Source organism: Pezoporus wallicus, unplaced genomic scaffold (genome assembly GCF_028554395.1).
Source record: "Pezoporus wallicus isolate ANWC-B61680 ecotype Strahan unplaced genomic scaffold, APGP_CSIRO_Pwel_v1 contig_3817, whole genome shotgun sequence".
NCBI classification, from domain to species: Eukaryota; Metazoa; Chordata; class Aves; order Psittaciformes; family Psittacidae; genus Pezoporus; species Pezoporus wallicus.
Genome location: NW_026635157.1, coordinates 1,699,535 through 1,716,064, shown reverse-complemented (window position 1 = coordinate 1,716,064; position 16,530 = coordinate 1,699,535). Strand labels below are relative to the sequence as shown.

Below are 16,530 nucleotides of genomic sequence, written 5' to 3'. Positions count from 1 at the left end.
ATATGTATTTATTATTCATTTTATTTACGGAGAATAGCTCCTAAGTAGCAAACCTCCCAGTTATAACACTTACAGTAATCTTGACTTTAAACAGACAACTACTAGTTCCTGTGATATAATATCACTTATATCAATTTCATTGGTCCAGCATTGACCAGAGAAGTCAAAAAGTGAAAAAAGATCAGTTTCCATCTCATGTTTAAAGTGAATAACAATACCACTGTATTTTTAGTACGATGGAAAGAGTTGTGATAGTCCTGTGATAAGGAACAACTCAGTCTCTACCAAGTGCTACACAAGCTGTGTAGTTTGCTGTTCAGGAGGGTTATAAACAGTCCTTTTATTTCAGCCAAAGTGATAAGAATAGGCATGATTCAATGGCACATTTTAGTGTGTCACTAGAATGTGATCTTCTGCAAACTGCTTTTAACACAATAGGACTATTACTTGACCGGCATATTTGATGGTCACATGCTTTTGTTGCCATGGGCTGTGAGAATCAGTGGAATCAGAATTGCTGTAGAAATGTGAATGTACTTTTATGACGGTCTGTAGTAATTCTGTACGTCTCTTATGTCTGTGTTCTTATAGCCACTTGGGCACTGAAGTAGCTGAAATGAGAAAGAGGCAGCAGTCACAAAATGAAGGAACATCAGCTGTGTCTCAAGCACCTGGAAACCAAAGGCCCAACAACACATGTTGCTTTTGTTGGTGCTGTTGCTGCAGCTGTTCATGGTATGTTCTGTAGTCTATTTGGTTCCATATCCACCACAGGTAAACAATGAGAATGGAAAGTGCCAAGCACTGGGAATATGCAAACGTGTGGGAGAGGATTTCTGTCAAGAGGCACAGTTTAACATTTCACTTAAGAATTTGATTAAACAGTTCCCTGATTTGGTTGGACATCTTGTGAGGGGGAAGAGGAGAGAGTAGTAAATTCCAGCTATATTTACCATACTTAAACCATAACTAAATGAGGAAATTTCAGTTGCAAAACTAGTATGTGTGAATGATAGACTTGATACTGAACGCTTTATAATTTGCATTCAAAACATTATTTTTTCCTGCTTGTAGTTTTGATATTGTAGTTCTCTACGTTCAGGAGTGTAAAAGGGAGATAGATAGTCACAAATGAGGATATAGAATATGTGGTAACCTGTTTACTACTTAGTTGTCGAATAACATATATACTGTAAATCTGAAAACACAAGCCTTACATTCCACTCTATCTTTTAATTGTTGTGGCGTTATTTTAGTGGAAAAAAGGCTCAAAAATTGTCATTGCTTGTCTCTTTCTAAACAAAGAGTTCACCTGGAAATTTAAAGAATTAAAGCCAGTTTCAGAAATATGCTTAAATTCTTAGTGTCTTGAGATGCACCAGGTCTTTATTTCTTGTTGTCATGAACACAGTGTTGAAATACACAGTAACATACAGTACATGTTACTGTGTATTCCTGTTACATACATAGTTCAGTCTTTTTGGAGTGACTGTTCCTCTGTGTATCTGTGTTATTTTCACTTGAATCAGCCATCTGGCACCAACCTAGAACCTGAGGCTATTTGCCCTCAATGTATTTTAAAAAACATACCAGCATGTATGCACCAGGCATCAAATGAGACAGCTTTTTCCAAGATGCCACATCCTGGAGGCAGTACCAGGGCAGACCTGCCTTGGCTGTTACTTCTGGTTTCATCTGGAGGCAGAAAATATTTGGAGCAAGGATGAGTGAGAGCTCATTCTTTTCAGAAGTTACTTTGCAGTGTGTTCAATCCATACAGCAAAGAGTTGAAAGTGTATTAAATAGGAAGAGAAGGAAAGATGTTTTGCCACTGTTATCTCTGCTTTTGTGACAAGGGCACAATTTAAGACTAGCTATACTGTTACAGAGCAGAGGTTCATTTAGCTCAGTACCCTATTTCAGGAAGTGACCCGTAGTGGATGCCACAAAGAAAGGTTCAAAAAAGAGGAAATACACCTCCTCAGCCTACCTACAGTAAAACTCCTCACAACTTCTGACAACCTGCAACTTAGGGACTTCTTGGCCCAGAGCTTATTTCTGTGTGTTTTATAGCCCTTGATGGAATTTTCTTTCATTAATTTGTCAAACCACTTTCTGAAGCGACTTCCTGAACTCATCTAAACTTTTGGCATCCCAAGTTTCCTGTAGCAATAAATTCTACAAGAGATCTGTGAGCTCTGTAAACTACTGCTCCCTTTTATTTGTTTTAACTTACTAGATGTTGATTTAATTTGATGCTTCCTTGTTCTTATGACTGTGAAGAAGAGTGAGTAATTGTTGCAAAGATGGTGATGATTTCACAGAGCTCTACCAAATCCCCCTTCAGCTGTCTTCTGTTCCATAGTCTTCTCTATTTTAATATAGAAAATGCCCCGGACCATGGTTTATGCTTATCTCTCTTCTATCTATCCACCTACCTTGTGTCTTTTTCTGTACCTCTCCTATTCTGTTATCTCCTGTCTGAGATGTGTGACTAGATCTGTTGCAGTAGTCAAGACACAGGTGTACCTTTTTTTGTGTTTGGCTTTTCATTATTAATTCCTAGCTTTCTGCTTGCTTTTTAACAGCCCTGAGATTATGTTTTCATAGGATTATCCACCATGACTACAATATTTCTTTACTGAATGGAAATAAAGCCTATCATTGTGCATGTACAGCTACGACTGGCTTTGCCTTGCATACTGGAACATGAATGGCCATAAAAGTAACAGCCTAATTTCTAAAACTTAAAGACAACTGATTTTATTTTTTAAGCAATGTAACTATAGCTCGAGAAGTCTTATTTGACGACTATATTTTGAAGCTTTCATAAACTTTGTGACTCTTGGAGACCCCACTGTCCTTATATGAAATACCATTATTTGTTTGAACAGCTTATGCATCTAAATTAGAGCAATTATCGATTTAGTAATTGGTTTTGCTGTTAATACTCTGACTTTCAGGGGTCTTTGGGGGTTGAGGGCTTTGTTTTGGTAAAGTAGATTAAACTGAGCATGGAGAAATCCTGACCATTTGAACTAGTTTTCAGGATTAAGTCAAAGAATGAGTTAAAGGGGATAGTGACATTGCTTGTGTTTTCTAAAATCAAAAAGGTAGAATGCATGATGTACTAAGTCTTTTCAAGCTCTGTCTTCTGTGATTCCATGGTGGAAACTCCATGAGAGGAGAGATGGGACAAAAATTTGAAAAAGATGATATGAAATGTTTCAGAATCTCAGTTAAAATGAAGTCATTTGTTCTGAGGCCAAATTTGTTTGGTAAATTTGAGCTATCCAGGTAGAGTACGGCTTACTGTTCTTGCCTCAGCTATGTACCCTTAAAAACCCCACAAAAATTGTTTTGAAAAAAATATGTAACTTAGCTAGTCACTCATTATATAGGGGATTCTAGGTAGGTAATCCTCTAGGGTAGTTCTCTGTGACAGGAAAGCCTAATTGATAATTCTAACAGGTTCTCTGGACCGAATGCAGTTACAGGCCTTCTCTAGTTCCACAGGTCTTTGTATTTCAGTAATGTGAATTTCTCAAGAGATACCTGTCTGAAAATGTTTATGGATTCATTAATAGTGATGAAAAGGCTTTAGCTATCAATATCAAGATTAGGAGACTTTTCTTTTGTTTTCCCCCAGGCTGTGTGACTCAGGGCAGCTCTTACATCACAGACCTCTTAGTGCCTCAACTTTCTCACCATTCATAGAAATGAAACGGGGTGGCTTTTAATAAGAAGCTTTCACTTTCATCTATTTGAAGAGTTGGTTCAATAGTTCATATATCCAAACAAATCATTAGAATTCTGAAAATATCTTTTGTGAATCATGTGATGTTTTTTTCTTCTGTTCCATCCTGTGTTACAATCAGAATACACATTAAGTCTTCTGTTTGAATAACATTATAGGCAAATACTCACACCTTTGTTTGGGGAAGTAGTACCTTGCCTAATAGAGACTTGTTAATAGCAAAAATTTAGATAAAAAAATTATTCAATACATCTTCTTACAAACATTTTTGCCACTAATAATTGCTTCTCAAGGGTAACAAATATTTGAAGTACTTCTCCATTGCTGTGGGATAACCCTGGTAGGCAGCTCAGCCCCTTGCAGCTGCTTGCTCACTCCTGCCCTGTGGGATGGGAAGAAAATCAGAAGGATGAAAGTGATAAAACCCATGGGTTGAGACACAGACAATTTAACAGGTAAAGCAAAGCTGTGTGCACAAGTAAAGCAAACCAAGGAATTCATTCACTGCTTCCCGTTGTCAGGCAAGAGTTCAGCAGGGCTCCATCATAAGTAATGGTTACTTGGGAAGACAGATGCTACAGTGAACCTCCCTCCTTCCTCCTTCTTCCCCAGCTTCTATTGCTAAGCACGATGTCATATGGTGTGAACTATCCCTTTGGTCAGTTGGGGTCAGCTGTCCTGGCTGCATACCCTCCCATACCCATACCTCTTGAGCACACCCACCCTGCTTGCTGGCAGGGCACAGTGAGAAACAGAGAAATCACTGATACTGTGCAAATGCTGTTCAGCAACAGCTAAAATATTCATGTGTTATCAACACTGTTTTGATCATAAATCCAAAACACAACACCATATGGGCTGCTATGAAAAAAATTAACTCCATCGCAACCAGACCTGGTACCTCTAGTAGCACTGGAAATTGTCAGGACAGTAAATTGCTTAGTTCACAAGGGCAAAGCAGGGCTGATTACCCAGGTTTGCTCAGATTGGAAAAGGTGGAGGTAAATAGGCTCCTTAACTTGGCCATTTTATTGTAATAGGTATGGTCAGGATGTTGCCAAACTAGCTTAAGCCTTGAACTGGTGCCTGACCATCAGTAATAAAGGAAGCAGTCCTCCTTAATGGAGAAAATAAAGTGCTTCTAAAGTTCACAATAGGAAAAGCTTGTCCACTTACTGCAGAAGCAGATGATATAACCCTCTGGAGATCTTCTATAGGACCTTCCTCTCTCTGCTGACCAAATACAGACCTTTGGCACATACTTCAGGAAGACTGCCTCATTAAAGCACCTAACAGAGAAGTACCAGTCAGGTACCTAAGGTGCTGGACTGAATCTCACCCTGTGTTTTAAACTCCCACAAAATACCATTCCTACAGAGGACAAAAGAAAGGGCTTCCTTACTAGGTGTCATTTCAATGACTCAGGTAGCCCGAGGGTTGCAACATTTGCAGTAAAACTCCTAACGTGACAGTCTATAATATCCTCAATTAGACTGTGTCCAGAGAAAGTATTTAGTGCTATGGCCTTACAGTTTTGAGCTCAGCTTGGCAAGGTAAGAATAGACACCTGCTATTTCCCCTCCCCAACCTTATTAGCAATTCATTACTCCAGCTTCCTGAGCAGACATGAAGTCAGTCGTTCTCTTGCAAACACTTGTAAATCACATTCTTCAAAAAGCCTCTCAAGCACAGGGAGGTTAGCTATTCTGCCAATTTTATTTTGCTCTTGTCTCCCACCCAGAGCAGGAGTCATATATTTTTATCCTCTCTTCCTTTCATAAGGTGCTCAGTGAGTTTTAAAGCTGTGGGACAAATTATGCCTGATAATCCGTCTCCTTTTACCATACACAGAAGGCTCAGAAGACATCTAACATCTGCCCTGCAAGAGATTTTGCAGTACAGGAGTCTGGGGAGCATGAAAAGGCTTACAAGGGGATAAGTGAATATGATCACACCACTTCACTTGGTTCTGTAGCTCAGTTCAAACATGTGAGCTGGAAGGCCTTTGCCTTTACTGCTGAAGTCTCCTGTGGAAAAGGGACTCATGGCCGGCGGCTCTGAGCTGTGCCCTGTACAAAAGCCATGCCTGCCATTTGATTTCTTGTGAGACTTCCATAACTAGTTTCCCACACCCAAGAGATGCCAGGGAAGATGGGATATTTGCCAGTTTGGCAGTAAACGAGAGTTGCTCTTTGCAAGAAGCATCTCTCCTCCAGTTCTGATAACTTGCCTATGACGGCTGTGAATTATGGCTGTGAGTCTGAAACTTCTTCCTGATAACCATGTTACACAAATATTTTTCTTTAATAAAGAGAATATTTTCCTTGCATGGGTTTAGCAATCGTCTTGGGCCTACAGGAAGATATTTCTGTCACTTATGCCATGAATATGAGATGACAGATAAAGTTCTAAGGACAGTTTTAAATTAGATTAATATTTTTTCTCTATGGAATTCAACATTTTCCTCCTCCTAACAGATAGTGTCTGTGGGACTCTAAATGAGAAAAAAAAGAACAAGCCAATACAATTTCTGTTGCAGTTCCCACCTCTCTAGTACTTTGAGATGAAGCATTTTTTTTCTGGCATACTCAGTTTGCTATCAAAAATTATGTTTAAGCTTTGCATGACTCTACACAAGATAATCCCTGGGAGCCAAAGTCATGGCTGTGTTCTCTTATTTAACTATGATAGAAAGGTTGGAGGAGAAGGAAGCAAAGGAAGGATGAAAACAAAATAATAATAAATGAACGCAATAAATTATAGCCACATTCTGAAATATATGTAAAATAAAATCTTTATCATTCCCATAGAATTATAGAATCAGCTAGGTTGGAAAAGACATTTAAGGTCATCAATTCCAACATTACCCCAGGACTGCCAAGACTACCACTCAACCATGTCACTGAGGGCCTCATCTACATAGGGTTTGAATGCTTCCAAGGATGGTGATTCCACCACTTCCCTGGGCAGCCTGTTCCAATGCCTGAGCACCCTCTCTGTGAAGAAATTTTCCCTAATAACCAGCCTAAACCTCCCCTGGCCTTCAGTTAAGTTTCCCAGTGAATTCTGCCAACCAGCATCCTAAACAGGCCAAAGTCAGCTCTCCAAAAGTCTAAGGTTGAGGTTTTGCTGACCTTCCTGACTTCTCCAAGGACTGAAAATTCAATCACTTTGTGATTTCTTTGCCCAAGACAGCCTCCAACCATCACATCACTCATCAGTCCTCTATTAGCAAGCAGCAAATCTAGCCAGGCATCTTCCCTAGTTGGCTCACTAACGATCTGGGTTAGGAAGCTACCTTCCACACCCTCCAAGAACCTCCTCCTCTTCTCTGCAGTATTGTACTTCCAGCAGACATCTGGTAGGTTGAAGTCTCCCGAGGGAACAAGGGCTAGCATTTCCCCTCCCTGTCTGTAGTGGAACTTTTATACTATGGGCAGACAAGAGGTGGGCCGGTACAAAAATCCTTACCCAGGTTCCTGGATTTTGTTAAAGCTTTTGGCAAGAAAAAAAAAAATAAATCTTTGAAACAAAACACACATTTTGAAAAATAGTTTTGGCCTTCAATTTTATTTTATTTCACTAACCTAATTTTTTAATTCTTCTTTTCCTTCCGTAACACATAGGACAACACATCTGAAAGAGATGTACTCAGCTCTCTGCATTTTACCTTTCTCAGCATTACACCTGAGAAAAGCAAATATGGAAAATTGCATTAGGAATTACTGTACTTTAGTGCAGAATACAGAAGTTCAGGCTACTGTACTGTATTTTACTGAAATAGAAGGTGATATTTTTAAAAATAGCTAATGGGAAAAGATGTTCCATTCTTTTTTATCCTTTAAAATATCACAGGACTTCCTTCTGTTTTTATCATTTGCTGTTGCAGAGGTCAGAGATGAAAACATTCCCTTTCTTTCCTGAAGAATAATTTATTCTGAGGGATAGCAGCCCTAGCTAACACAGGAACTCGTGCTTTGTGCATCTATGGGACAGCCTAATCTGTATCATCCCAGTGCAATGGGCAGCACTGGTGCTTTCTTAGGGAAGCCGTACCAGTTTTATTGACAGGTAGAATTTAAAGCTGGGTAAAATCCGTTCTATGGCCTGTCATGCAAGCTACTGAATGTGATATACTAGAAAATCAGTTTTAAATCACCTTGTCTTTAAGTCCACATATCCACAGTGCTGATGTCATGAGAGAGAGCTGCTTGGCAGATATTTTTGTTGTCACAGGAATGGACTGTGGGGTGAGTGTGGAGTAAGGATTTAAACACTTAGTCCTCAGAAATGGGCCTCTCAAGGTTCCCTGAGCTACTTAAAGTAAGAAATTTAAATTCTCAGCATTTGGAAAAACAAGCAGAAGACACTCAAATAATAGATCGCTTGTCAAGTATTTTTTTCATACTTTTTGTAAGTTATGTTAACAGTACTTATTAAATAACACCCAAGCAAAGCATTTCTTTTCCCTTCAAAGGACAAGAAATGAATGATCTCTAAAGTTTAAATAAAAAAAAATCAGAGGAGGGAATAATGTCTTCCTAATGGGTATGATATTTAATGGCATATTCTGCTTTATAATTTAGACAGAGCAAATGATTTTGATGGAGTTTTATGGATGTTTAGGTCCTCAGGGCAGGCTGGGGACAGGTGTCTCTATGCATGCTTGTTTACACAACTCTCCTGGGGCATCACAACCTGATTTGCCAACCTCTGGGCTCGTGCCCGTCTGTGACACTGGGCCAGATTGTCAGCATTAGCCTAATAATTCCTGTAATTCTGCTCTCTCCTTGATCCAGAACACAAATATACCTCAGATGTAACTCAATATATGGCTTATCCCAGAGCTCCAGAGATGGCAAGTAAAGGCAGCTTTGACCACTTCCTTCACCTCCCTCTAAAGCAGATGAGAAACACTGCCGTCTGAAAGAGGGGAGCATATTTATTCTATATAAATGATGCCACAAGGTGCAAAGGTATGCTAGAGGAGGTTTAAGTTATACTAACTGCAGCAGACTACTTCTTCATTTTTTCTGCATCTGCTTCTAAAGACTAAGATGCAAATGCAGGAAATTAAAATGTTAGCAAGCCAAGAGGAGTATAGAAATAAAATTTACAAAAAGCAAAATTTAATGTGAAAGCAACTAAATAAAGTTTAAAGTTAACCTGTTAAATCTCATGAGAGCCTGCCTTGGTCACTGTGGAGCCCTGTTCTAAATTGATCAAATACATCTTTTCTTGTCAAAAAGCAGCCCAGAAATACCTATTTCCAAGCTCATCCACCACCTTTTATCTCCCTCCTTTCTCTTTCTCTGCCCCCTGCCAACTACCTCCAAAACTGTATGAAAGCGCAAGGGCTTGCACAGCCTTGGAGCAGGATCGGGAACTGTGAGCCACCACCTCCCGTAGCAGCAATGGGTTTCCACAGGTCGCAGAAGGAGCTTTGGTGCAGGTCATTGCTTTGTAGGATGTGCAAAGTAAACCAAAATCACAGTTCTCTAGGAGAAAGCTCTAAGATACACGCTGCATTTATCTCAGCAAGCGTCTGCAAACAAGTGGTCACTAAGGCGCTGCTGGCCTACAACAACATGGTGGAAACACAAGACACTATGCAGACATTCAGCATGTATAAATCATTTTAAATTAATTTTTAGCCAAGAACTCTGCTTTGAGTAAACTTTTAATACTGTAAATGGAGTCGACATATAAACTGATAAACGTTTCTATTTTCAAAGATGTGAGGTAAACTTGTTCCTCCCTATAATAAAACAGATGTCTAATGCGAAGAGTAGAGCTTCTTATGCAGTTGGTCTGTTAAATTTGATCACAAGCCAGTGGTAGAATCCTCTTTAACATCAAAACCAGCCCTGTGCTCTGGACCAAGCTTTCCTAGTACCAGGATTTTATTCTTAATATTTTAAACTTTGAAAGTTAATTTCATTTTGGGGAACAGATGAAAGCTCCTAGTTTATTGACATTGTTACCCATCTGTGATAACACAAACAGGTAGTGAATGGGTAGAACATAAACATAATATATTAGCAAATTAATGTTTCTGAAGCTTCACAAACCAAATGCATAGATCCCTATATGTATAGTATAGTAAAGATAAGGAAACCTTTCAGAAAATAGTCCTATCTCAAGCAAACAATTCTGTAAGGAAAATTGGAATGAAAAAAAAAAAAAACAAACCAAAACAGAACTGCAATCCTCCTTAAATTCAAGAATAAATACATGCTCAGAGGGGATTTGGAATTATACAAGACTCATTCTAATTCAGCCACACATAAGATGCTGACAGTAGCTCCTTAGAAGGAGATAGAAGACTAAATCTAGTTAACTTTAGAAAATTATCTTGATTCTGCCCTGGCACAGCACACAGAGTGTATTCAGGGACAGCTGCTCTTGAGGAGACTAGAGGGAAGGAAAGCAATGACAAAATCACCTCCACTGCGGTAAAGCAGCTTGATGTTTCCTCAGAGGCTGTTTAAGAGATTGATTGCTTCAGAGCATCAGCATCTTGGCTCTTTCTTTCCACTCATGCCCACTTCCCACCTGCCTGTGCCAAAATGCTGTTCAGCTTTGTGTCTGAACAGTGGCTGAAGAAAGATTCGTAATGTCATGGCAGATTTTCTGTCACCAGTGCACACCTTGACTGTTGCTGTGGAAAAAAAGAAAAAAAAAAGGGGAAAAAACGAGAGTGCTGAGGATGCGTGAGTCCAGTTTACTCTGAGATTTTCAGTTGTTAGAAATTTGGAGCCTTTAATATCTCCCCCGATAGGGTTTGGGCTGATTTACTCTTTCTTTGTTGCAGATTTGACAATTATGTATTTATACAAAGATGCATTAACTAAGGAGTCTCTGGAAAATGACGGAAGTGAAGAAGTGTGTGAAAGGTCAGAATAGGTCTCAGATCAAAATATAAGCTGAAGTAAGGCTTGTTGAAAAATGGTGTCATTTTAAAGGTGCCAAGGTGGCCTTGCAAATCCTCTAAACTTTATTCATCGTGGACTGAAAAAGCCTTAAATATTAAACAGGCAAAAAACAATAACAAAAAGATCTTTTCCGAATTAAACACACCTGTTCTGTCTATACTAGTAAAATAAGCAGGGCCAAGCTATAATATGGGCTCAAGCAAGCAGCTGTACAATTAAACTGTTAGCAAGCGTTAACTCCCCAGCAGAGTTTTGGTCAGTGCAAAGTGCAGTCTCAGGCAATGACACATCACTGAAACCCTGTTTTGGCCATGGGCTTTATGGGCTCAGGCTACATAGTGCCAGTCAGCACCAGGACCAGTGAACTCTCCTAGCCCATTTTATCTCTGCGAGAATAAATGCAGTCTGCAGTTCCAAGCTGTAAGAGGAAAAAGGGAAGAAAAAAAAAAAAAAGGCTACTTAAAGCAGCAAAATTTCCATCTTACATAGGTTTATTTTTTAACCATGTATCATTCCAAATTGGTTTAAAATGACAGTTAAAACAGGAATAAATGTCTAGCACTTTTAAGAGAAAAAATGAAAGTGCATCATGGAAATGAGTCTGTACCCCTAATAGGTAACAGTTATAAGATGGTGATCTTCTCACTAGAAAAGTTGGTCAGACATTTATTATGTGAGACAGAAAGGCAAAGGAAATGCAAATCTAATCTAGTCACCCCTTATAATTCCATAGCACATATATTTGTCTACATGGCAATGCTGACTCTCCTGAAGTAGCTGATCGAGGGCCTTATACCAGCAGATGCTGAACACCCATTATGGAGCACTGGATATCTTAAGTTCCTGTTGACATCCAAGATGAAAGTGCTTCCCACCTGAGGGCATTGTTTAACAGAAAATCTGGAAACCAGCAGCTAACATCCATCAAAACAGATAACTGTAACATACATAGGCTGGCACGGTGGTTCTCGGTCCTGTTGAATGGATGTTAAGTGGAAGATCCCCCATACTATTTGACTGTAATGTAGATAAGCATAAACTAGTTTGGTCCAGGCTAATTTCATAAAACATGGTGTTCATAAATCATGGTAGGAATTATACTTTACAAAACTCTCTTTAATTAAATAGCTTCACAACACCTTATGAAAAGAAAAAATGTTCCCAGGCATCTCTTCCCATTTGGAAACTGCAACTAAATCTATGGAATCAAAAGGAGTGAGCCCAGTCAGGCTCAGTCCTTCACAGTTGCTGCTATTTTCATCTCTGCAAACGAAGAATAATAAAAAAAAAAAGGCAATACAGAAAATGAGGCCAAGGACCATTTATCAGAATTAATTGTGACTGTTAGGCTGGCTTGCTAGTGGATTGGAAGGTATTTATTCATCCAGCTACCTTTTCAAAGAATACAATTTCTACTTCTTTGAACACTAGACTGTCACTTTTAATTGTCTCATATATATATGAAGGAATTGCTTGCAAAATAGCTGTAGCCAGGAGTAAGGACACTGCAGATTGTCTAGTAATTAGATGCATCATTGTGCAAGATGGAATATAAATGGTAATATTATTCTGAAAGAACAAATGAAGTTGACAGCCAGACTAGTAATCTGTTGGGTGACCTGACAAGCGAAATACATCCTTGAGCTGAGTCTTGCCTAAAGCAGAAACCAGCTCTACAATAATGAAACAAAGCTAAAGTAACTCCATTAGGAATCATTGGCAAGCAAACTTTATCAAGCCATAGATTTCTTACCTATACAAAAATTTCATCCCACATCTGAGAGCAAAAATCACAGAAATGTATCCTAGATAGGACTAAAAGTTTCCAAAAGTTGAAATAGCTCCTGATGTGGCTATCATTATAAAAAGCAATACAATCTCTTTAAAATAGAATCCAGCAGGGATTTTCTTACAGATTTTCAGATAAAAATCTGAGAAAAAGAAGACTTTAGGAAAGTCATTGCTTTAAATGACTAGTTCTTTCCTCTCTTACACAGTTACAACTTTTCCTCAGTGCTAGTCTTTTTGAGGGAGGTACTGTCCTTTATTTCCAAAATTCAAGTACAGTGAACACTGGTAGTTCCCATCTGCTTCCCATCAGGATGCCTGCTGAGCTGCAATATCTGTAGCTAGGTAATTCAGATCAGTCACACAAAAACAGAGGAAAGCAAGTTCAGCAAGGACTACCATTAAGAGGACCAGTCTCCTTTACATTCCTTTCAGCCTGCATTGACCTTGACAGCATCTAATTCCTACACTCTGAAATCATCCTGAAGTGTAAATATTACATTTCTTTAGGTAGCTCCCCCAATATCCTTCAAGTGCAGTCTTTCTTTAACTGTGATTGCAGTAAATGTGTTGATTGTGACACTGGTGGCCACACCTGGAGTACTGTGCCCAGTTCTGGGCTCTTTATTTCAGGAGATCTGGACTTACTGGAGAAATTCCAGCAAATAGGGCTACTAAAATGAGTAGAAACACCTCTCTTATAAGGAAAGGCTGAAAGAGCTGGAACTGTTCTACCTGGAGAAGGCTCAGGAGGATCTTACCAATATGTACAAATACCTGAATGGAGGGTGTAAAGGAGACAGAGCCAGGCTCTTTCCAGTGGTGCTCTGTGACAGGATCGGAGGCAATGGGAATAAGCTGAAATACAGGAGGTTCCCTCTGAACATCAGGAAACACTTTTTTACTGTGAGGGTGACCGAGCACTGCACAGGTTGTCCAAAGAGGCTGTGAAGTCTCCACCCTTAGAGATATTCAGAAGCGACCTGGACATGATTCTAGGCAACCTGCTTGAGCAGGGGAGGTGGGCAGGATGACCTCTAGAGCTCTGTTTCTTCCAACTTCAACCATTCTGTGATTCTGTGTTTCTGTGATTCTGTGCTCAACTCAGCAAAGACTAAACTCGGATTCTAAATGTTTGCAAAATATTTCAGGACATACTGTGGGTATCTTAGGAGAATGTCCCTTTTGTCAGGCCGTTTCCAGCAGGTTAGTTTTTCCACTACCAATCCACTTCTGAAAGTTTTCTATAAGAAGAAAGAAACTGTATAAAAATCACATCAAAGATCATATTGCAAATAGTAGTCTATGATGGAAGATGCATTGACACGTGGATCTTTGATTCCACAAGGCTTTGCTTTCAAGCTTTTCACAGTGTCCAAAAGGAAAATGCAGAGTTTGGACAAATTTGAAAGCTTGTCTGCCAAATGTATACTGAATTCAACTTTTATGAAAAATACAGCAGGAGAATGTAGCTCATGGCTTTAAAAAGAGACTGTAGTCCAACTGTCCCTTGTGAAACAGAAAAGGTTACCAGACTTTAGATCTATTCCATTTTAAATTGTTAAATATACAGGAAAGGGAACAGAGTGGAACACTGCAGATTTGCTAAAACCTTTTTAGGTACTTGCTTTACTGAGCACATCCCTCTGACTTACTTTAGCTTAGCATTCATATTGCAGTAAGGATGATTTACCTGCACAGTGGCATGTGGGATGCAATTTAATAACCTTATATAATGATCTTACATAAGCTTCAAATTCTTGGCCAAGACTTCCCATTAACAAAGAGATGATTATACTCTTAAGCACTAGATCACTTGGATTCAATTCTGCTTTTACTCAAGCTGAGGAGTAGGACAACATAAATAAGACTATCAGGACAAAGCTAAATATCTTTAACTGATTAGACCTTAATAGCCTGAGATGCTTCAAATATCTTAAACCTTAATTTCCACCAATCTCCTTTTTCTTTAATGGTTTATAGTTGAATTTGTAATGGCATTGACCAAGTATGCTGAATCCAGCGCAGTATTAAGAAAGCACTGCAATTGAAAAGCAGTAAGAATTTCAGCCTGCCCTCCTCTGCCTTCAAAGTGTGGCTGAAACATACAACCTCAGATGAACTGAGAAGTTTCTTTTTTTCATGGGGAAGTTCACAACTCTGAACAATGATCAGCTGGCCTTATCATAAACCTTTGAACAAACAAATTCACAGACCTTAGTCCAGGGCTTTCACAAGGAAGAAAGGTAGGACCCTGTTCATCTCTTATGTTTTCAAGAGTATTTCCTTCTAAACTCTCAAATGTCCACAGGGGTAAAAGGTATTCCTTCACACAGAAAAGTCTAAATAGCACTGCAAGAGGAGAACTGCAGGCACTGCAGAACAAAGACAGAATTGTCAGCCAATTCCTTCAGTCACCCCTGGACTGCTGCTAAGCATAGGTGTCAGAAATAGCACAGTGAACCGGCCAAGATACCTGCGTATCTTGGGGAGTTTGACCACATCTCCTTATTCCTCTGTCCATACACTCCACAAGTCAATGCCACTTTTCTAGAAATCTCAAGACTGGTTTAAGGAAGTGAGGATACTTCAAATAACCCAAAACTCTGGACTATGATAGATGAGGTTCTAATAAACTCCACATATCATGAAGTTAAGAGTTATAGTTGCTGGATTTCCTGATAAATCTCTTGTAATCAGAACGCTTATGGAGAAAAACATCTACTATGACAGAATGTAATTTTTCTAGAGAGCTTGTAAAAGTTAAGCACAGTATTTGATTTAAATCTATTATTTGATTATATTAACTAGAATTTCTTACAAGACTAGTTAGAATAAGAGTTACTAACAATGAATGAAACAAAGACAACTGATTATTTCATTTTAAAATGTAATGCTAATTTTTTTTAAAGCATCAAAACAAAATATGAAATTTCATTAATCTTAAACTTTTCCACAAATGCTATTTTGTGGAAAATCCAATTCAGAAGTAAATTAACTGTCAAATCTATGTAGAAAAAAACCTCAGTTCCAGTCAGCTGCATTCTCTATGAAATCCTAGAGGAAGGGCCTGCACCCATCCTAGGTAGCAAGAATCAGACCAGAAAATTTCCACCTTGAGCTCCCTGTTGGCCCAAAGGATTTATGATATGCAGAGAGGTGCATGTGGAAGCCAGAAGTCTGCCTGCATTTACTATTACTGGATCCTGAGCAGACACTAAGCTTTTCAGTTGAAAGCACATTCACGGCACACACAAGTGCCCAGCTGTCTGTTACAGACTTTCTCTGCTGTATTCTCTTCAAACAAAGAGATGTAAAAAAAGGGAAAAAATCTGAAGTACACCACACTCCAACATAGCAAACAGAATCAAGGGGAAAAAATATTACCAAGGAAAACTAGAAAAGAAGAAATTGAATGTTTTCTAGCCATTGGAAGAGAAAAAGCATCTGGTTTTATAATTTATTTCATTTTTCTTTTACTTTTTGTAACCTATGAGAAAAAAGGAAAAAAAAAAGAAAAAAAAGACCAGTTATCACTGCAACTTTTCTGGTTACAGGTCAAAATGATGAGACCATGGTTTAAGCTGAACAAAGAGCTGGGAGGTTTGAGACTCTACATTCCTTCCCCATCCAAAGCTTTGAAATATTCGAGGATTTCTAGCTGCAATACAAAATAGCCAGAATGATAACCTTGCAAATACTTGCATTATTTAAAATGCAAAACAAAACAATATATTTGTTTGGGTGTTTTTCTGACATGAGGTAAGGCCTGCAGAGTCAGACCTCAAGTTTATAAATCATCTGTGCAAACGCATTTTTTTTTCACTCTAAAACGTCTGAGTCCAAGCTGTTTGTTTTCTTCTTTTAAACACAATTTGGGTTATACATCTTGTACCATCTTTTCACCTAAGGCAAATGTAACTCTGTCACTCAAGAAACTTAGCACTACAGGTACCTGGACTTTTTGAAAGGAGTTTATAGTTTCAGCGGATACTGCCAAGTAGGCTGATTACAGCCTTATGGTAATTTTTGGCTTTCCCCCAACACACC

General features: G+C 38.9%; 1 protein-coding gene across 3 annotated transcripts in view; it reads left to right on the top strand.

The window, feature by feature from the left end:
* The window catches only part of RGS17 (regulator of G protein signaling 17), a 75,911-nt gene that overhangs the window by 43,111 nt on the left and 16,270 nt on the right, over positions 1-16,530 (top strand). For all 3 annotated transcript variants that reach the window (XM_057406111.1, XM_057406093.1, XM_057406102.1), the window contains exon 2: positions 592-735. In XM_057406111.1, the coding sequence (XP_057262094.1) occupies positions 617-735 (119 nt within the window). In that variant the 5' untranslated portion in view covers positions 592-616. The remainder of the gene's footprint in view (positions 1-591; positions 736-16,530) is intronic.